The sequence below is a fragment of the Alexandromys fortis genome, unplaced genomic scaffold (assembly GCF_014885135.2).
Source record: "Alexandromys fortis isolate MF-2015 unplaced genomic scaffold, M_Fortis_MF-2015_v1.1 scaffold_8_9099976_23576923, whole genome shotgun sequence".
NCBI classification, from domain to species: domain Eukaryota; kingdom Metazoa; phylum Chordata; class Mammalia; order Rodentia; family Cricetidae; genus Alexandromys; species Alexandromys fortis.
The window spans coordinates 3,037,378-3,059,003 of NW_026067899.1; the positions used below are offsets into that span (position 1 = coordinate 3,037,378).

The 21,626-nt window shown below is 44.2% G+C and overlaps 1 protein-coding gene across 1 annotated transcript in view; it reads right to left on the minus strand.

Annotated features, from left to right (window-relative positions):
- The window catches only part of Myo3b (myosin IIIB), a 270,528-nt gene that overhangs the window by 177,725 nt on the left and 71,177 nt on the right, over positions 1–21,626 (minus strand). The window contains exon 7 of the mRNA XM_050123618.1: positions 12,490–12,555. Coding sequence (XP_049979575.1) covers positions 12,490–12,555 — 66 coding nt within the window. The remainder of the gene's footprint in view (positions 1–12,489; positions 12,556–21,626) is intronic.

Sequence of the window (21,626 nt, forward strand, 5' to 3'; positions counted from 1 at the left end):
CACCACACTGGCTGCCGGGGGAGTCTGGGGAGTCCTTAGCCCTCCTCCATTAGCAGAACAGCTCCATCCATTACTTCAAAGCCTCATCAGAAACCCTAATCCTTTCTGAAAGGGACTCTCTGGCAGCCAAGCCCTTAATTTGCTGAATAATAGACCCACTGATTAACCCTCACAAGGCAAATCGCAGATACTGCAGGCAAGGAGTGTTGGGGGGGGGGGGGCTGAGAGAACCAAGGGGCTGCTGGAATCGTTTTTTCCCCCATCCCTCCCTGTTGGGGAACTAACCCTGCACGCGTTGCTTGCTCAGTGAGCTTTCTGGCCTTCTTTCTCATTTGCCCAATTTTTGATCCTTATTGAGCCTATTAATTTCCTCTACCTGTGCTGAAGTTATGTTCTGAGTTTCAAGCCATGTGTCTTAACGCCAAGTATAAACAGGCAATAAGGAAAACTATGTCACAAACTATAATTAGTGACTATAGACGTTATCTTTAGACCAACTACCTGAGCCCCTCTGCTCTAGGCAGACTGCTGTGTTTGGGGTGGGGGCGGGGACAGAAATGGAATAGAATCTACATAACTACAAGAACTGGAAGACTGTTTCTCATTCATCGAGAGATGCCTAGTGTGGGCCCAGGCTGGCGGCTTTCTCCGTGGATGCCTGCAGACAGAGGTGGACAGCTACACTCTGTGCTGCCGAGGACAGGCAGCAGGTGAGCTGGACCAGTGGCTCCCCACTGGTGTACACCAATAAATCACAGGTGCGTTAGCCTTCCGCTGGTCCCATCAGATAATGAGATGAATGATGGGACAGATGACACAGTGGTCAATTATCACGTGGATGATATAAATTCTATTGTGGCAAGGACATTTATCTCTGTATCGATCTGGCTTTCCAAGCAAGGATCATAAATTACTCCCCTCCATAACTGTATGATAAATACTGTAATAACAGAATGCCTCCAACTCCCATTTTCCCAATAAATTCCCATATGGTTTTGGTTAGAGGAGAAACATGCATAGGGCTTTTTTTTTTTTGCTTCCTTTTTGTTATTTGTTTGTTTGTCTTACTAAAAACTTCATTATTAAACTTTTGGGTTGCCAACAAGTTTGAAAGGAAGGCACTGAGATTTCCTCTTGCCCTTTGCGCCCATATCCTTACAGCCCCCATTAACACCATCCTGACAAGAGTGTACTTCATTACATGATAAACCTCAGTGGAGACACCGTAATTACCTAAAAGCCCATAGTTTGCCTTAGCGTTCATTCCTGGTGTCCTGCATTCTACGGCTGGACAAATTTATAAGGACTCTTATTTACTAGCTTGGTGCCGTGGTAGACTTTCGGGGGTCTTCTTGCTTTATAAGCAGTATATTAAGGAGACTTTCAGACATTTCAGCAATTGCTTAAATTCTGATGTCCAGATTTTGGCATGTGAATATAGAACGACTTTGGGCATACCGCCAGAAAACTCTTCATTATAATTTGCTAAACTCTCTGCATTAAATTACAGTTACTTTGGTATCTAAGTCAAATGGCTTAAAGGAAGTCTATAACACCTTCCTGGATTATTCATGCAAATTACTTCTTTGTGTCCAGCTGTCTTCACTCAGTCTCTAAATTTCCCAGCTCTGGGAAGCACTGCTCATGCTCCAAAGAGAATGGGGGAAATACAAGCAGAACTGGTTAACGTGGTGCATATGCATAAACACACGCATGCATGCAAACTCATGTATGTGCACACATGCATACACTCAAACACTTGCATACATGGATACACACATGCATCTTAAGATAGCATATCCAGGAATGCAGTTTTATAAGTAATGCCCTTAATTAACAGCTCTTAAGATAAGTTTCTTTCTTATTTTCTTTTCCTTCCTTCCTTCCATTCATTCATTCATTCTTTGTTTGTTTCTTAAGACAGGGTTTTTCTATATAACTTTGGCTATCATGAAATCACTCTGTAAACAGGGCTAGCCTTGAACTCACAGAGATCTTCCTGCTTCTGCTTCCCAAGTGCTGGGATTAGAGGCATAGATCACCAATGCCCAGCACAATAAGTTTCTTTAGATTGGTGTTTGAGCTATACCATTCTCAAGTGATGGCAGAAATTTAGAACTTAGAATTCTGGCAGAAGCATCACAGTGCATCCACTCAGTACAAGCAACTGCATAGACCAGTGTTCCTCTACATTTTCTTTCTTTTTCTAATCACAAGTTTAATACAGGGTTGTGATTCCGTAACCAACAACAAAGGCAACACATACACTTAGCACTTCAGCCTAAGCTTGCCCATAGACACAGCTGAATCTTAAGAGGTAACTGTCGTTAAGGAGAACTTAAAGTCATTTTTGCAGGCTACTTCAGATTCATCTTGTGCACTCATTATACATACAGGGCAAAGTCAGAATTTTGTATTTATGTTTATTCTTCATTTAGCTTGCAAAACTCTCCTACAGGTGGCTATTAAAACCAAAAACAATAGCAAGTCATGGGTATAGTATGATTCCAGGCCTTCACTCATTCACTCCTGCGTATAAAATGTCAGCAGTGAGTTACTCAGATGCTGGACACAGACCACCCCTCAGCCTTGATGGGCATCACCCTCACCCGCTGTTCCGTTACAATGGTGCCATCCTTCCTGCTTTGGATCAATGTCCCCTGCTCCTCCAGCCCCATCAGCCTATTTTATCACCTCTCAGGAAGGAGTTTTTCCAGCAAATAGAGGTTTTATTTTGCTGTTTGATTGGTTGGTTGGTTTTTGTTTTGCTGTTGTGTGAGAGAAAACTGTCTTCAGGTAGTTTGCCTTAAAACCCCTTCACTTAGCATCCTTGTGAGGGAATAGCTCCACACTAGACAATCTGAGCTGGACGAGAGGTAATGACTATGGTTCAGTTGTCAAGGATATGCATCAGCTTGTACGTGATGGAGAGAGCAAAAGAAGAAACCAGCTGACAGCCATCTAGCGCCTCCACGCATGTACAGCATGAACACGTGCATAGGCACACACAAGACTTTTTAAAAAGGTTTATGTTAGACACATATACACATTCTGGTATCTGAATACCCAGGAAAGATATTGGAACGCCACAGAGACCTGGGTTTGAATCCCACCTCTGTTCAGATTCAGCTGCGAGGCAAAAACCCATCACTTAGTTAGCTGCCATGAAGCTCAGCTTCCACTGTGAGTAGTCACCCACTTGTTTAGCAGCAGCTAGGATACAGTGAAATCACACAAAGTGTATCCACCTTACCAGACGCATAGCTCATACACAGATAGCAGCTATCACTGAAGGAGACTAGTCCATGCCTGCATAGCTAGGGACCATAGTGATTTATGAGATCCTTCTCAACACAGCTTGATGTTGATCTCTTGGTCAGTACTGTGTACAAGGTGGTGCCAGTTTGCCGTATCTCCCTAAGATAATATGTTTTTTTTTTTTAAAAAAAGGTTTTTATGACCAAAACATCTTAATGCCCAGTCTTCTATCAAGGTCCACAAATCATTATTAACAGTTATAGAAATTCCCCCACTTTAACTATTGTGCAGTGTGTTTGAGACAGGTTTTTAACATAAGCCTTAATAATGGATACACATTTAAATAAAAAAGAAAAGAAAATGGAGAGGAGGGAAGAGAAGAAATGAGGACAGAAAGGGGACCATCTACTATGGCTATGTGCCATTTACTCCTTGTAGCAGGCAGGTGAGCATTGCTGTCCTTGCTTGGAATATCAAATCACTTGTAATTCTCTAACTATGTAGTCATGGGGTGCATTAATTACCTGGGGCTGCTGTAAGCAGACATTTACTGTCTCACGGACCTCTATGCTAGTTGCTGATCACCCCTTAGTGTGAGACAGGCTGGGTTTCAGAAACCCATGCCAAACCCAGAGTCTCTCTCTTTTCTTGCTGCCTGCAGATCTGATGTGGAATTCTCCACTTCTCCAGCACCATGTCTGCCTGCATGCCACTAGGCTATACACACACAATAGTGGACTAAATCTCTGAAACTGTAAGCCAGCCCCAATTAAATAGTCACTTTTAGAATAGTTGCCATAGTCTTGGTGTCTCTTCACAGCAATAGAATGCTGAAGAAGGGTTGGAGAGATGGCTCAGAAGTTAAGAGCACTGACTGCTCTTCCAGAGGTCCCTAGTTCAATTCCCAGTGACCACTTGGTGGCTCAGAACCATCTGTAATGAGATCTTGTGCCCTCTTCTGGTGTGCATGCATACATAGAGGCAGAATACTGTATTTATGATTAAAAAAATAAATAAATCTTTTAAAAAAGAATACTGACCAAGACTGGCACTCTAGAGTAACAGAATTTATGTCTTGGTCAGTATTCTTTTTTAAAAGATTTGTTTATTTATTATACATATATAGCATTCCTTCCATGTATGCCTGCACGCCAGAAGGAGGCACCAGATCTCATTATAGATGGCTGTGAGCCACCATGTGGTTGCTGGAAGTTGAACTCAGGACCTCTGGAAGAACAGTCAGTGCTCTTAACCACTGAGCCATCTTTCCAGCCCTATAATATCTATTTTTAAATAAGATTATTTTTGAATTCAATTAATACCCTTTCAGTCCAAAATCAAATCGTGCCGGTCATAATGGCATGCCTTTGTAATCCTAGAATTTAGGGGACTGGGGCAGGAGGAACTTGATTTCTGGGCAACCCGTGCTATATATAACAAGACCTTGTCTCAGTAGCAGTAATAACAAGAATTCCAAACTATGATTCTCCCTACTCATTAACCCAGTATGGCAGTAAAGTATCATGCATTTGATAATCTTAGGAAATTCTGAATTAAAATACCAAGAAGGCAATAGAATACACATAACATAGAATGGAAGGCCTGACAACTGGTTGTATTTAATGCTATGATTGTAAATTATAAATCCACAAAAACCACATACACACAGCCCTTTCTTCCAGCCAAAGGGCTTTGGCTGCTCTTTTTACTCCATCTAAAAGTCACCAGCAGGCTGGAAAAATGTAGAATTGGTCACATAGGCCTACGCTTCCTTTTCTAATGCAGGGGAAAGGAGGCAGCTGGGGGCTATGTGGTCACAGGAGAATGTCACAGTTCTCGGGAAGAAGCCCAGAAGGGACATCCACACTGCCACTCCACTATCCCTACTAGTGACCCATTACATTCCCATCTCTTCCAGAAGCCTGGGTGGGATTACGACAGCAACCTCTCTTCAACTCCAGACCCTCTACTGTTAGGTGGCCTGGTGGATCCAACCCAATCGCCTTCCAAACTCTCAGCAGCTGCTAGTGAGAATCCTGAGCCCTAACATTTGTTGGTTGTTGTCTGGCTCACTGGAATCACGCACCTCCCTATCCAGTGGCTAGGCAGGAATGGCTGTCTCTTTGTGAGTTATTCTCTTTATTCAGGGACAGTGGTCATGATCTGGACCCATTGCTGCCCCACCCAGTGACTATTCCTTATCTTCCTTTGCAATCAGGTACGGCCACGTGATACAGTCACAGCAATAATGATATGAAACTTCCAGAAAGTTACAATACCCATCACATCATCTAAATTAGATACTTCTTCAAAGTATAAGCTTGAAACCCATAACTTTATTCTTCTCACGGAGGAGGGGAAAATCCCAATTTTTCAAAATCACAAAAGAGTCAAGTTTCATTTAAAAGTCTCCAGATCAATACCCGTAAAGAGGGCAAAAGAGAGTTTATTAGGTTTTAATTTAGAGTAGTCCAACCTTTTCCATGAGTTTTTTTTACTAATCCACTAATTCCCTGTAGCTCAAGAGATGCTAATTAATTCAAGAAGCCACAATTGCTAATCATTGGCTAAATAAATCCAAAATGGTGAGCGTGCCACTGGAGACACTGCTGCTCATTTTAATTAAAATTACCAACGTGTGAAGAGATGTAAATAAAGGTTACAGTGGGCTTGCTCGGCTCCTGGAGGAGTTAACCATTTGTACGGTTCCTGGGGTCCTACCAGGATGAAAAAAAAAACTGAGAATTCTGTGGACCGTAATAAGTTACTAGCTAGGCAAGGCTATATATTATTGTGCGTAGTTTGTTGATGTTATAAAGCCAGGTAGAACCAAGCGATTTGAAATACAGAGTGGAGAAAGACAGGAGCTGAGAACTGTTGGCTTGAGAGAAATTCAGTAAAACAATCAATCAACAGGCAGACCTGCAGAGGAGGCAAGGGCTCTAAATCTGGGTCACTGTCTTTAAAGGTTAAAGAAGTTTAAACGCCCTTTCCCCAGGTCAGCAGGAACATTCTAACAATATTCGGGGCAGCTGCTTCTACCTATTTGAGTGTCATCTGGAGGCGACTGGAGAAATGCCCCAGTATTTGGTGGCTGGCTGGCAGGGCTCAGACACAGTGCTCGGTCAAGGAGAGAGACAGTCTTGCTTGTTAGCCATTGACTGGGGACTAGAAACACTCCCCAGACAGGAATGGTTTAGAAGCTGGGGAGGACTCTTCTGAGTTTCCCCATTTAAAAACCCTCAAATGGGCGCCCTGCACTACACCTGGAAAGAGGAAGGCTGTAAGGTGAGGTTAAGGAGATGCTGTGGTCAGATAGACCTTGCTGAGTCCCCCAACCAATAGGTTGACACCCTCCCTCACTCACACACACTTTGCTTAGCTGTACTTTTACATTTTTCATGAAACCAAGGAACACCCAGGTTCCCTGGGCTTTAGATCTTCATTTCTGAGAGTCACCTGACCTTTACATTAAAGACATTTGTCAGGAGAGTGTTGGCCTTGCACCTTGGAGTGAGTGAGGAAGAGACAATACTTTCAATACTTTTCTTCCCTACGCTGCCAGAGCAGCCACTCCGAAAGAGCAGTTTACTGGGGAGAGGAGGAGGAGGTATTCACATAGCATCATCACTGGATCGAGCAGCCATGATGCTCTTGGTGGATTTGCTTTCCTGAAACTAACTCCTAACAAAAGCCTCACAAGTTTGAGAGACATAATGAAAGAGTGTGGTTCGCAAAGGCCTTTTGGCTACTCAGTCCAAAGGCCTTAAATTAGATTGAACTCAAAGGGAGTGGGGGAGACATCCCTGGGGACCAAGGTGAAGTTAGCAAATGAAAATTATTGTTATCTTATCAAAAGGCTATTTCTGCAGGGAGCCTCTTAACCCAGTAGAAGTCTGGCAGGTACTTGAACCAGATAAACTTGTTATGCAAATAGCTTTAGCCAAGGGGTTGGGGGGGGGGGAGACAGCCACATATTATAGCAGTGACAAAAAAAAAAAAATCAGGCAGCGTCCTTCCGTGTGCAGTGCAGAATTTATGTGCACACCATGTTTAATTTATCTTAACTAAGCCGTCAGGAGGCAGGGGCTGACAAATGTGTAACTAACTCATATGAATGAGTCAATTATCACTAACAACCAAGGTCCAGAACCAACCAGGGGGATGGGGGCTTCCTTTTTTCTCTTTTTAACTCCATGACAGGTTTGCTAATAGGATTTTAGGCTTTTAGGTCCTTAAATTTTTTTTTTCTTTTTCCTCTCTGCTGTCTCCAAAGGAGGCTGGAAACAAACCTGAAAGACACTAACCCGCATCTCAGCATTTCCGCACCATCTACTCCGCTCTAGGAAGCAGCCGGATACTGTGACGATCAGTGGTGTGTCATCCAGTACCAAAGATGCTCATGGTTTACATATAAAGTGCGTCCCACGGTTTCCTGTGTTTTGAATGCTTTGTCTGCAGCCAATGGCATTTTGTGGGAAATTGTGGAGCATTTTGAAGGTGGGGCCTGGCTGGAGGAACTGGGCCATGGGTGTGTGGACCTCAGGGGCTTTAGTCAGTTCCGCCTTGGCTGAACATTCTCTGTTTCTTGTGTTGAGAAACTGCTGCAAGCCCCCACCACATGGAGCCCTCTGCCCGGTGTTTGCTCCATGATGGAATAGACACCCTAGATACACCCTCCCCAACCATGAGCCCAACTCTTCTTCCTTTAAGTTGATTCTAGCAGGTATTTTATTGTTTGGCTGGAACCTCCAGTTCATTCCTGCTAGGTCCAGAAAGCCCCATTCCTCTCCTCTTCCTCTCCAAATCCCACCTTCTCAGATAATCTCCAACAAAAGAAAAGGCACACAAAAGCCCAGTTCTGCTTTCTTGGCAGCTGCAGCAGCTCCTCTCCTGAGGTGGCCAGTAGTCCAAGATCCCACCTAAAGCAGTCAGCTTTTCACCATATGTGGTCACAAACCCAGCATGTGGTGGGCACATCATCACTCCTCACCGACAGGCCATACAAGCTCCCTGCTTTAGTTTGACTGTGTGACTTCTTTGTCCAAGCTCTGGGACTGGAGGACTCACCCAGGAGTTGTTTTGCTCAAATATACCTGTTCTTTTGCTTTTTTAATTTGCCTTGACCTGGCTTACTGAGTGGATGGAGAAACCCGTCATAGAGATACAGAAAACCCATTATTTATTACAGCAATGAGAAAAGTAACTAACACATTAAGATCCTCAGTGATGAACCCACTTTGGTTCAGAGGTCACATGGCAATAGGGAATCAATAGGTGTTAAAGCTGTGGCTCATAAGTTAAGAGCACTGGCTGCTTTCCCATAAATCCTGAGTTCATTTCCAAGGACCTGTATGGTGGCTCATAACTGTAGTTCTATGGAATCAGATACCCTCTTCTGATATGAAGACAAATATCCATATACATAAAATATGCAATAAACAAATCTCTGAGAGAAAGAGAGAGAGAGAGAGAGAGAGAGAGAGAGAGAGAGAGAGAGAGAGAGAGAGAGAGAGAGAGAGAAGAAAGTTAAGTCAAGCAGTGGTGGTGCATGCCCTTAATCCCAGCACTCAGGAGGCAGAGGCAGACAGATCTGAGTTCAAGGCTAGCCTAGTCTGCACAGAGTGAGGTCAAGGACAGCCAAGGCTACACAAAGAAACCTTATCTCAGAAAACAACAGCAACAACAACACAACAACAACAACAAAAGGTATTTCTAGTCAGGATAAAAATGCACAAAGCTCTTGCAGACCCAGCACCCACATCTGGCAGCTGACAACTCCCTGTTGCTCCAGCTCCAGAGGATCTGATGCCCCCTTCTGGCCTCCAATGGCACCTGCACTCATGTGCACAAAGTGTACAAACATAATAAAAACCACAACATTTTTAAAGAAGATATTTCTAGTCTTGCTTATTTTTAGAGAAAATCTAGGCAGTTTACTTTCATAGAATAAACTTGTAGCTTGTTCTATAAAGGGAACTGAATCTAGTTTCTGAATGATTCTGCTTTAAAACAATTTCACTACAACTCTTAGTGTCTTTCCCAACTAGTACCTCCAATGATGAAACCCTTTATGGTTGGAAGGTGTTAATTCCCCTCTCATTTTTCTCAGTATGAGACATTAAGTATAAAAGCAAACCAAAGCTCTCTAAATAGACATTTCGGATGCAAAGTGTGTCATTGTTTACAGTTAACTGCAGATTTGAATAAGTCTAATGAGATCACATTTGGTCGTAGTATATTTGGGAGCTGAGTAATGGCAGGCTAGAGCAGTCATTCCCATCTAGAAAATCGAAGGGCGGAACTACGGACGTAGCACAGTCAGAAGAGTACTTGCCTAACAAGAGTACTTACATAAATGGGGCATGGTAGTCAATGCCAGTAATTCCAGCACTCAGTAAGTAGAGGCAGAAGGATCAGAAATTCAAGGCCAACTCTAGCTATCAAGTCTGAGGGCAGCCTGAGTTAGGCGAAATCCTTTGGGGGGGTGCAGGATTTGGATATAGCAGACAGGTTTCTAGCTGTTATATTGCTGCTAAGCAATATAGGGGATAAAAGGCTTATTTTTGTTATGATTTCAGCCACAAGAAGGCTGACCCTTTCCGGTTCTAGGCCATGCATGTGCAGACAAGCCCTCAGGCAGAAGTGTCTAAGGGCCTCGGGATGTTAAAGGGCTCCTCGTGACCCACATGCGGTTGCATCATCCACAAATGACTCAGCTAAGCCCTTGTGCACGCACATGCGTGAGCCCTCCCCATCATTTGCATATGACGTAGTTACGTCAACCCCCTGTGTGCATGTGCTATGCAGTTTTTAAAAGCTGGTCGCGCCAGCTCGCCGCTCTCTCTCTCTCTCTCTCTCTCTCTCTCTCTCTCTCTCTCTCTCTCTCTCTCTCTCTCTCTCCTCTCTTTCTTTCTCTCTCTCTCTGCGCACACTGACTTCCCCAGGCCTTTACACACACCCTCTAATAAACTCCTAAATGGGTTTGTTGCGTGTTCCGTGTTTCCTTCTCGCTCACGCCAGGTAATTTCAATTTTAGCTAACAATTCCCGAGATTGTCCATCATTGTGGGACATTCAGGGCAGCAGGAGCTTGAGTCAGGTCGTCACGTCCTATCTACAACCCAGAGCAGAGAGAAAATGGATTCACGCTTGCTCGCTTGCTTGCTTATTTGTGCTCGCTTTGATTTCTCCACTCTAACACTCCAGACAACATGTATTCTCAAAGACATTGCTTTCTGTGATTTTCTAGCAAGTGTGACCCTAAAAGTTTTTATTTGCCATCGGTTGTCTACCTTGTCCTTAAATCCACAGAAGCAGCACTGTGTTGATTTAAGAATACTACCATACTCTTGAGAAAAACACACTTAAGCAGAACTTGTGAGTCCACTCACATCTTTGCAGCACGATGGGATGGGAAGGTGTATCTGTGAATACCTAATGGAGTTTTCTAGGCCAACTTCAGAGAAGGTTGATCAAGGTTATCTGTGCAGCAATGGAGTGAAAGGGAAATTCCTTGGATCCAGAGAGAATTTTCTCTCTGTGTGTGGTGTTCCAAAATGTGGTCACAAGCCACTAGAGTGTCTTTGGCTCTTCAGTTCCCTCCATCACCTCCTGGGGTTACCAGCTTTCAGGAAGTGGTCCTTTCTCACCTCCCACCTAGCAAGTGTTGGTAGTCAGTCACTCTGACTTGTGGCCAGCCCCATACATTCTGTAGTTAGGGCAAAAATGATGAAGCTGGGATGAGGAGCAAGGGTATGCCCCCCAGCCTTGGCCCTGTACCTCACCCTCCAACACTACCTCTCTGAGTTTTCCCTCTCAGTCACCTTCCAACAACCTATCTCTTGGTAGTGTTCTCTGAGGTCCCCACCCCCATTCTACTGTTCAGAGGGATATGGCGCAGGTCCAGGAGGGATTAGATGAACAAACAATTTTCAGGACCCCAAGCTCTGTTGCATTTGAAATGGAAATGAAATACAAACTCAAGTTCTCATACAAACTCCCTTGGGGTCAAATATGTTTAGCATTCTAAATCTGACCAAATTTTAGACAGCAAAGCTGGCTCGTTCACTGCGCATTATGTAACAAGGCAGAAGGATCTGGGATAGGGCACACTCATCAAACAGGAGTATATCTGCACTGAAACACACGAATATTCACACTAAGAAAGACGGTGACTATAAACAGTCCCTCATCAGTTCAGGACACAAGCCGCCCCCACGTCAGTTCACGTAAGGTCACGGTTTGCAGCTGGATGGCTCAACTACAGAATAGCTTCTCTTTCCAGGGCTCTTTGGATTCAGGGATTGTGAGTGAAGACTGTAAATCTATACAAATATTAAGGAGGATGATCCTGTCTGGTTTGTTACCATGAACCTTCGTGGAAGATAAGACCACACATAGGCATAAACGAGAAAACATTGCATCTTCTTCCCATATTTATCGGCACCTTTGGCCGGTTACTTTCTCCTGCCATAGTCTCTGAAGCTCTTGTTTGGAATCCCAGGTGTTGAGGCATCTCTTCCCAGATCTACCCCTGCTAGTGGCTTCTAATGATGGGTTCTCACTCGATTACTACTGAGCCTTCACTTCATCTTTGGGAAGATGAACATCTTCCACTCATTTGGTACCAATGTGGTCCTCTTCCAGGCCCAGGCCCCAAACTCATGATCTTGGCACTGAGTCAGTCTTTGGTCTCTCTGTGTGCTATTGTCTTAGTCTCAGGAAGTCTGGCCTGGGGGCATACTTCCCATCGGGGCCTCACACTGTTCTACACGGTCTTCCTCTAGCTCTCCAGACCTTCTGTATTGACTAGGACACCTCATCTTGATGCCTTAAGCCAAAGATCCTACTTTGCTCCCCATCATCTTGGAAACTGAAAGCTGAGTCCTGGGTCGAAAATTCTGGAACAAAGCCCAAGGACCCACCCACCAAAGCTGTAAAGATCTGTGTCTCTCCACTCCCAGAATAGACTCCAGTTACAGGCGTGCATCTTCTACAGAATAGGTTTGCAGATACATGTGATCATCGGGACTGACAACAGTTGAATCAGCGGGAATTCCTTATACTCTTCAGATTCTGTGGGAACTCCTTAAGGTATTTACTAGAGCCACCCTGGGCTAGAACATGCCATCAGGCCCAGCTAGACTGAGCACATTCCACAGCGTGGTTTTGGGAATCAGTGGGTCAAGACCTTGCTGCGCACGCAGCTCCCAGAGGAGGAACTACTTACTGTGAAATGAAGTGGTTAAATTCCTCACACCATTCTTCTGGGTGCAGCAAAGTGGGGGGAGGATTTCTGAAAAACAAAAGCAATGGTTTTCATTAGGATAAGCTAAGATTCCGTAAAGGGCAAGGTATCATTTGGGATTTATTGACGCCCTTCTAAGCAGCTGAGGGGGGGGGGGGGACGGCTCTGCTCTCTCCCAGGTGGGAATCATTCACCTGCAGAAACTCAAAGCCCCTCCTCCTGAGGTCACTCATTTTCCTAGATTGAAGGGGACTATCTCCTGACCTCAGCACTAGTGAGAGGCACAAAGAGCAGGGGCATTCTTCAAGAACAGACAGACGCTCTAATAAGCAGCCAGACAAACACACAAACCATTGTATCTGAGAGCAGAGGATTATGGGTGCTGTAAGAAGGCTATAAGCAGAATGCCAGGGGGCCATAGAGAAACAGACTTTTAATTATGCAGGGTTTTCAGATCATTATGGTGCCATTTGAATTAATTATATGATGCTTCTAAAGCAGGCTCGTGATTCTATCAGTCACATTTTAACTGTTTTCTATGTGCCAACCTCTGCAATAGGCAGAGGAGAAACCGAAAGCATCAGAACAGTGCCCAGGCTTCTAAGAGGCTCCCAGAGGGAGGCAGACATATTCCATGCCTGATCACAGGCGGTCCAAGAGAACAGAGCCCAACAGGAAAGTTCTTAGGTGAGCGGCCCCCTGCTGAGAAAGCAGCAAAGGAGACTTGGATTTATCTAAAAGCTCCTCAAAGAGATTTATCTATAAAACAGAAGTGGGCCTGCGGGGCTGGCTCAGTGAGCAAGGAAGCTTGCTATGCAAGCAAGAGGACCTGCATTTGAATCCCTTGCAACACACAGAGAAGGGAGGCATGACTATGCATGCCTATAGCCCCAGCATTTGAAGGGAGGGGATGGAGCCAGGCACATCCTGGAAGCTCACTGAGCAGTAAGCCTAGCTCAAAGGGTGACCTCAGGTTCAGTGAAAGACCTTGTCTCAGAAAACAACGTGCAAGACAATAGAGCAAAGCATCAGACATGGTTCTTCTTTCTTTGATGTCTACATGAGTATGCCTTGGACACAGACACGTGCACACGCAAGTACACACACACACACAGACCAGAAGTGAACTGGCCTTACTCCTCACCATTAGTGGAAATGAGGGCTGGTGGGCAAATCGAGTTCAGTAAACCAAATAACATTTCCACACACCCTCGTCATGACTGTACATTTTAAGCCCACTGTATCTAATCTCCGTTTCTGCTTGAGTACTAACTGCTTCCCAAAGCGGACGGCTGCTCAACTTCAAGGGACAGAGGAATGGAAAGCTGTAACAGCTAGAGATTTAAAAAAATGTTTCAGATAACGTGATTGCAATACATCTCTTGTATCGATTTTCCTCCCATTTCATAGGGCACGGTCTTTATTATGACATCGTTACCATAACAAAGACTGCAGCTTCCTGGGCATCTTGGTACAGAGTGCAGCTGCATGACTAAATTCTGACCAGTGATGTACTAGTCAAATTGTTCTATGGTGTTTCCAAAAAGAAGAAACAATGTTACCCCTTGTCTTCTCCCTTGTGCATCCTATGTGCTGGGACCTGCTGGTGTACGAGTGCGGGTGGCTAGCAGGCTATGCAGAACAACCAGCTCTCTCCTTTGGGTAAAATTTATAGGCACTTCAATGTAATGTAAGAAGAAGATAAATCTGAGGAAAACAACAGTCTGGAATTTGCCTGCCTCAGTGCCTGAGGTTTGACCCTAAAACAGAACTCCTAAAAAGATAAAGCCATGGCCACAGACAGCACTAAAGCACAGGAGGTTGACCTCTGACCTCTCGCTGCACGCTCACATATGTACTCATGCACACACACACATACACAGACACCTTCACACACATAAACACATGCACGTGAAACAGGAGGTAGAGAGGGTGTGAAATAAACACAGCTCATTCCCACAGCCTTTGTACATGGATTGGGTGGGCTGTGGAATCAGGAAAGCAGGCAGCCCCTGTAAGGTGGGGCTAAGCCCAAGCTGTTACTCAGAAAAGAAAAGGGCCCTTCAGTTCTAGACGCGTGGGACTGAATTATGCCTGTAACCTGCGCGAGTGAGAAAGCGAATTCTCTCCCAAGCCTTAGGAAAGAATACTGCCCTGCTGAATGCATGGTCTTAGCCCCTGGCATCACATCAGATTTGCAGGCTACCGTGAGATAATAAATTCGCATTGTTTTGAGCCACGAAGTTCAGGGTAATTTGCTAAGACAATAAAGAGACCTAATACATCAATCAAGCATCGTGTCCTCTCTATTCAACTTCTGAATCCTTCCTTCACATTCCAAAGTGGCCATTCATCATCTCATCCCATAGTTCCCCAGACACCTCTGTGTTTTTCTCCTTCCCTCCATTTTGTTCTCTGCAGTCCAACGGTATCCAGTGGCTAAAATTTCCTCATAACATACACATTTGGCCTAGTATCCTTGCTCACATTTCTTTGTGGATCCTCACTGCCAAGTCTCAACTCCTTTATTTACATAATATCTAAGTTACCTTTCCTATCTACCCAGCCCCACTCCAAACCATATCCTCCTCTCAGAACCTGTACCTCCCTCCCAACAGGCCTCCTTTACCGCCTCAGGACCAATGCACACAGTGGACTTCCCCAATTTGTCCACCTGGTGAGCTCTTGTATGTTCTTCATGCCTATCTATCATGCTTAAACAACAACACTCTACTGTAGGTGGAGGCTGCTTGTTCATCCTGGCCGCCCAGAACCAAAATAACCACACGGAAACTGTATTCGTTAAATCACTGCTGGGCCCATTAGCTCTAGCTTCTTATTGGCTAACTCTTTTATTAATTTAACCCATTTCTCTTAATCTGTATATTGCCATGTGGCTGTGGTTTACTGGGTAAAGTTCCCAGCATCTATGGCTTCTTTCTAACTCCGCCCTTCTTTCTCCCAGCAAACAGCTTAGCTTTCCCTGCCTAGTTCTGTTCTTCCCTGCCGTAGGCTCAAAGCAGTTCTTCATTCATTGACCAATAAAAGCAACACCAAGACAGAAGGACCTCCCTCACCACTCTACAGTGTTTTTAAACCCTAATTTATTTGTTTTTGTTTATGGGTGCTCTGCATGCCTGTATATCTGTAGATCACATGTGTGCTGGTGCCTCAGAGACTAGAAGAGGGAATCAGATCCCTCAAGGCTAGAGCTACAGCCATTTGTGAAGCACAGTGTGGGTGCCGGGAATTGGGCCCAGGTCCTCTAGAAGAGCAGCCCATGCTCTTAACCACTGAACCATCTCTTCCTACCAGTTAGTCTATAAATTGTTGATGAATAAGTGACTGCATGAATAAATACACATACATTGTAAGTAAGAAATAGTTTCGGGAATAAATACACCTTGGCCCCTAAAGCAGTACAGCATATAGAAAAGCCTGGAATAGCCCTCTTGGGTAAAAGTCGATTCCAGGTAAGTTTTTCACAGTAAGCAGAGTGAAACTGAGTGAAAGAATGATGACAAATTGAACTTTTGACAATATTTTCCTCAGTCTTGAAGCCCACATATCCCCAAATACTTGAATACACTGGTTTGTTACTTGTCTTGTTGCTTCAACAAAGCACCTGACAAACGTGGGTTAAGGAGGTAAGGGTTTATTGGGGCTCACAGTTTGAGGGGCAGTCCATTGTGGCTGGGAAATCGTGGTGGCAGGAGTGAGAAGCAGGTAGCCTCATCATGTCCCCAGTCAGGAAGCAGAAAATTATGGTTCTGGTGCTCTGCTAGCTTCCTCCTTTCTATTCAAGACACGGGCCAAGGGAATGACGCCGCCCACATTTGATGGTGGTAGTGATGGCAGTGGTAGGGTGGGGTATGTCTTCCTACTTCAGTTTACTTGTGCAAGATAATTTCTCAAAGACATGCCTTGAGGTTTGTCTCCACTGTGGCTTTACACCCAGTCAATTGACAATCAGTATATACTCTCACAGTATTCAACAATTGTAAACAAATAATGACTTAGGCCCCATTATAGACATATTGACGTCAGCACACTGGATAGCTCCCTGTGTGGGCCTGGAGACAGAAGAGGAAGATCAACAGGCGACATACTGAATTCTCAGTCTCCAAGGCTCCAGCTGAAGGCCTCCCTCTGCAGGTCACCTTACCAGTCCCCAAATCCCGAGAAAAACACAGCTCCCAGAAACAAGTCAGCTGGGATGGTTGTGCATTTTCATAATTCTAGAACTTAGGATGTGGGGTTTGAGACCAGTCTTGGCTACACATGAGACCCTGTCTCTTCACTTCTATGATTCACTTTCTAATTGGGCTGTTTGATAATTATTTATACATTATACTTTGATCATGTCTTGTCTGCCTAATTCCTCCTAGGTCTCTCTCTCTCACTCAAAAAAAAAAACAAACCTACAAAACATAACCCTTTTTCTCCCTCAAAAATATCCAGAAAAAGTAGAAGAACTGGGTTTTATGAAATTTCTTTCTTCAGCATGTATTCTGTTCATGGAGAGTCTATGACTTTAGGAGGTAAATTAGGTGAACACGTATGCAAAAAAAAAATGCCAGAAATCAATTAGCAAGCAACCCTCACGAAAGGAACAAAATGAAGTTATCAAACACAGGGAACACATTCAGCAAGGGTATGAAGAGAGGTCTCCCTCCAGGGCCAGGTTCATTAAGCTGGGTCTCCTGGGGGCTGTGAATTTTGAGGCAGATCCTGAGCAGAGGGTCCATACAGCCGTCACAAAGGAGGAGGATGCTAGGGAAGGAGCGTGGACAAGGGGAAGGAGATAAAAAATGAAGTATGGTCCCTGGCTATAGTAAGCATCAGTTAAATTCTTCAGGGTGTGTTCAGAAGGGATTCTTCTTATTTACTCAGAAAAGCAATAAAACAAGACATATGAGTGCAATCAAACTGTTGGGAGAGTCTTAACTACAGCCATGGAGCTGCCATTCTGATTGCAATTAGTAGAGTCTATTAATGGAGTTAAATAGTTAGGCACGTGTCTGTATCTGGACCCTCAGTATCACACTCCAATCCTAGCCAGAGTGGCTTATTGCCCTAAATCACATCTTATGCACTAAAACCTAATTATTTCAAAAATAAATGTTTACATTTATTTGTATTACATGATTCCATATCACTATATAAAGAATAATCCCAAATACAGGAATAATAGCGTGGGAAACAAGATTCCCCATTCCAATATCTAAAACAGTCTCCTCCCAATAGCAGTATTCTGAGTGTTCCTCATTAAGACATTTTATATACATTTATTAAACTTGTTATTAATATATATGTGTACTTATTTTTGTGCTGTAAGCATGTAAGTACAATATACACTTATCATATATTAATTTTCATATTTGTAGTTTTGGGCAGTAGAAATTGCTACCTCTAAATGTCCTGGCTTTTATGTTTTTCCATCCTGGAATACAAACTGAAAATCATCTCATGTCAACACCATACCTAAATAACACTCTACCATGTGGACATATCATTGATGCATTTAGCCATCAATGTATGCATAGATTGTTTCTATAATTCTAGCTATAAGAGAGACAGTTTTTGAGGAATGCTAGTTTAAGATGTGTTACATTCGTTTATGCCATGAAATATTGGTTTAAAGATGCAAAGATGTGCTGCATTCTTTTATGTTGCATTTGTTTAGCTCTGTGAAGCTGTGATACTTTGCCTGCCTAAAACACCTGATTGGTCTAATAAAGAGCTGAACCGCCAGGAGTGAGGCAGGAGAGAGGGATAGGTGGAGCTGCCAGGTAGAGAGTAAATAGGAGGAGAAATCCAGGCTCAAAGCAGGAAGAGTAAGGAGAGAGAAAAGGAGAAGAGGATGCCAGGGGTCAGCCACCTAGCCACACAACCAGCCAAAGAGTAAGAAGGAAAGACAGCTGTAGAATAGAGAAAAGGCAAAGCCCAGAGGCAAAAGGTAGATGGGATCATTTAAATCAAGAAAAGCTGGCTAGAAACAAGCCAAACTAAGGCTGGGCGTTTATAAGTAAGAATAAGTCTCTGGGTGGCAGGCCCCTAAAGAGAAAAGAGTAAAAACAAAGAAACAAACAAACAACATCAACAGCAAAAATCAGACAGCTGAAGTAGCCTACAATGCTCCATGTTGCCTGTGATCTCTAACTTTTAAGTGTTTCTTTGGGGCTGGCAAGATGGCCTAACGGGTAAAGGCACTTGCTGTGCAAGCCTGATGATGGCCTAAGTTCGATCCTTAGAATCTACGTAAAGGTAAGAAGGAGAGAACCAACTTCATAAAGCTGTCCTCTGATCTTCACACATGAGCTGTGGCACACACACACACACACACACACACACACACACACACACACACAATTTTTAAAATAAAGTTTCTTTGGTGGCAAACTGTCCTCAGTGGGAAACACTTCCATCCTTCGAAGAAGCTTAAACACTAAGAGAGCTGGCATTGGCTGCCTGGTGTCCTGGAGAGGAATCAGTGAGAAGAGGAACCATGGACCTCTGGAACAGATGGGAATGGCAACCTCTAGTCACTCAAAGCCACCAGCATCGGGGTTTGAACCCTACTACAACAGTCTCCATACACCAACACACATGGCACATGCTAAGGCCTATTCGGAACCTACATTGTTGTAATTATGCCAAAAGAGAATAAGTTCCAATTAAAAAAAAAAAACAGTTGAAGACATCTCTTTAAAATCAAGACTAGATGGTACGAAACCACGATCTCACAGTAAACTACACCCTCATCAAGAGTGAGTGATTGCTCCTGGAAAGATGCCTGGGGCTACACACTGCAGCCCTCAGACTCCCAACCTCACTCCTCTTCTGTTGAGAAAAGCAGGGGAGGAAGACATTTGCAAGGATTCTAGGTGGGAAGGCATTCAGAAGGGAGCAGAGACAAATGGCACCAGGGCTGTGTCACCTGCAGGCCACCACTGCCTAAGGAGATGCAAGTTCTAAGGTTGACAGCTATGACAGTTTCGCCCCCAATAAGCGTTGGAACTGAGAAAAGACGATGCAGAGAAAAACAAGAATATGCATTTAAGTTTCAAGCTTGTTTGTTCTTTTACTTTTCTCTCTTTTGCCAGGGAGAAGATGGGAGTTGACACCAGGTCTTGCTATGTTGCCTGGAACTCACAGTCGATCTTCTAAGTGCTGGGACTTCGGGCATGGGCCTCTGTGCTGCTGAGTGAGCCATCACACCCGGCGTCTAGTTTTAATAATATATGTCACCCTGTTCCTTAAGCAATGCCATCTGCAACGCTAGGATATAACCATTAAAATGTAAAGCTTCTCTATCAATGTGCATGGCTCACAATGAATCCTTCACTTACAGCCAGGAAGTGACACAGACTTCCCTTCCTCTAGATTTGAGTTCTGCATGAGTCAGCTTCAGCTTCAAGCCATCTCAAAATCTCAAGCTGCTAGAGGCCAATATTACCCCAGGTCTATGCTGGAGGGTGAGGGAGAGGGGCGAGGATATGGGGTGAGAGAGTCGTCGGACTTCAGTAATCCTTGACCACTACCCCAACATTTCAACTCACAAAAGCCACAGGTGACATTTCTCTTCCTCTGGAAAACACCTGACCTCATCTCTCATTCTCTCCACCACCTCTGCACTCTGTTTACACAGCATACAAGAGACACAAATGCAATGCGGCCGCGCATGCACCATGCAAGCCAAGTTGAGGTAGAAGGGAATGCCATGTCCATAGACAGGACAGAGGGGCAGGTTGATGTGTGGCTTGCTGTCTGAATCAGTGGTCATTTGCTGGCATCTGTTCCCTAATTTCCTCCTTCATCAAGAACTCAGCAACACCATCAAATCCTACTGTTACTGTCGAGTGTGAGAGAACTAGACCTTGCCCCAGGGTGGGCTAATGACCTTTCTCCTACACAGTCCTCACACAGACTGAGAACCAAAAGCCTGCTCTTTTCCACACATGGTTTTTGTTTAATTTGATTATTAAAATTAGGGGTGTCTGTGTTTGTGTGTGTTTACGTATATGTCTGATTGTGTTTGTTTATGTGTTTGTGTGTGTTTATGTGTTTATATGTATGTGTGTGATGTATGTGCTGATGATGTGTGTGTGATGTGTGCTTGTGTCTGTATTGATTTGTGTGATGTGTGTTGATGTGTGTGTGTGTGTTTGCAAGAGCATGTGCCATGACACTTGTGTGGAGCTCAGAAGATGGCCTGCAGAACTCAGTGTTTCTCTACCACCACGTAGCTTCCAGGGATCCAACTTGGTCATGAGGCTTGGCAACAAGGCAAGAGTGCCACTGAGCTACCATGCCAGCCCTCCACACACATCTTAAGAATCTGCAATTAATAAATAAATTAATAAATTCTTTAAGAATTTATCACTTTGGAGCTGAGAAGATGGCATAGTCTCAATAAAGTGCCTGCCACTCAAGCATGTGACCTGAATTCAGTTTCCCATTCCTATGTGAGAGGCAGGAACAGTAGCAGGATTATACCCTCAGTGCTCCAGGGGTCGGAGACCAGCAGTCTATCTTAACTGGTGAGCTGCAGTTAAACTGGGAGAACTGCCTCAGAAACATGAGGTGGAAGTAATTGAGGAAGACACTGAACCTGTCACCATGCACATGATCACACACACACACACACACACACACACACGTTTATGACTTTAAAGAAGTATGGTCCAAACCATGTTCTCTACGCATTTCCTCATGATGGAATTCTTAACTGTTTATGTGGGCTCCTGTGGTCGTGCACTGTGACGGCGAATTGCTCTGTCACATCCAAGCATTCTGGAGATAAGCATCAATCCCTGATTAGATTAGCGTCTTGTGAAAAATTAACTTCACATGCAGTAAGATGAAAGTAAGATGAAAACCCAGTGATACAGGAGAGGATAAAGGCAGGCAAAGCCAGGGCTCAACACGCTGTGATTACATGGGGGTATTGGTGGCTTTCTCTGGTGGGAAGGCATTTAAGTCAGGAAAATCACTGAGGCAGGGACAACCCTTGCCTGGGCTGAGAATCAGCTGTGGAACAAAATGAAGTGGTCAGCCAGTAGTCTCTCACTCCCCACTGTACAGTCTCTCCGTCCCCCCCTGTTGCCACTGATGGA